Genomic DNA, 231 nt, shown 5'->3' on the forward strand with positions numbered 1-231 from the left:
GGCATAGCAAATACCTAACCCCTTCTCCTTTTTCCCCTTCAAGGAGGACCCCGAATGGCTGGAGGAGGAGCTTGATCAGGATGACCCAGTTCGACCTCCACCCCACACTCCTGCCGGCGAGGACCTGCTGACGTGGCGCTACACCCTCCACCCCGGTAGGCTTGGGTCGAGATCATGGACCGATAGATAAAGGAATATGGATACTGCATGTGCGTGTGAGTGTGTGGTGTT

General features: G+C 56.3%; 1 protein-coding gene across 1 annotated transcript in view; it reads left to right on the top strand.

Annotated features, from left to right (window-relative positions):
* Positions 1–231, top strand: part of LOC119594194 (lisH domain-containing protein ARMC9-like) — a gene marked incomplete in the record, with an annotated part of 29,121 nt that overhangs the window by 13,303 nt on the left and 15,587 nt on the right. The window contains 1 exon segment of the mRNA XM_037943263.1: positions 44–155. Within this exon segment, the coding sequence (XP_037799191.1) occupies positions 44–155 (112 nt within the window).

The sequence above is a fragment of the Penaeus monodon genome, chromosome 33 (assembly GCF_015228065.2).
Source record: "Penaeus monodon isolate SGIC_2016 chromosome 33, NSTDA_Pmon_1, whole genome shotgun sequence".
Taxonomy (NCBI): Eukaryota; Metazoa; Arthropoda; class Malacostraca; order Decapoda; family Penaeidae; genus Penaeus; species Penaeus monodon.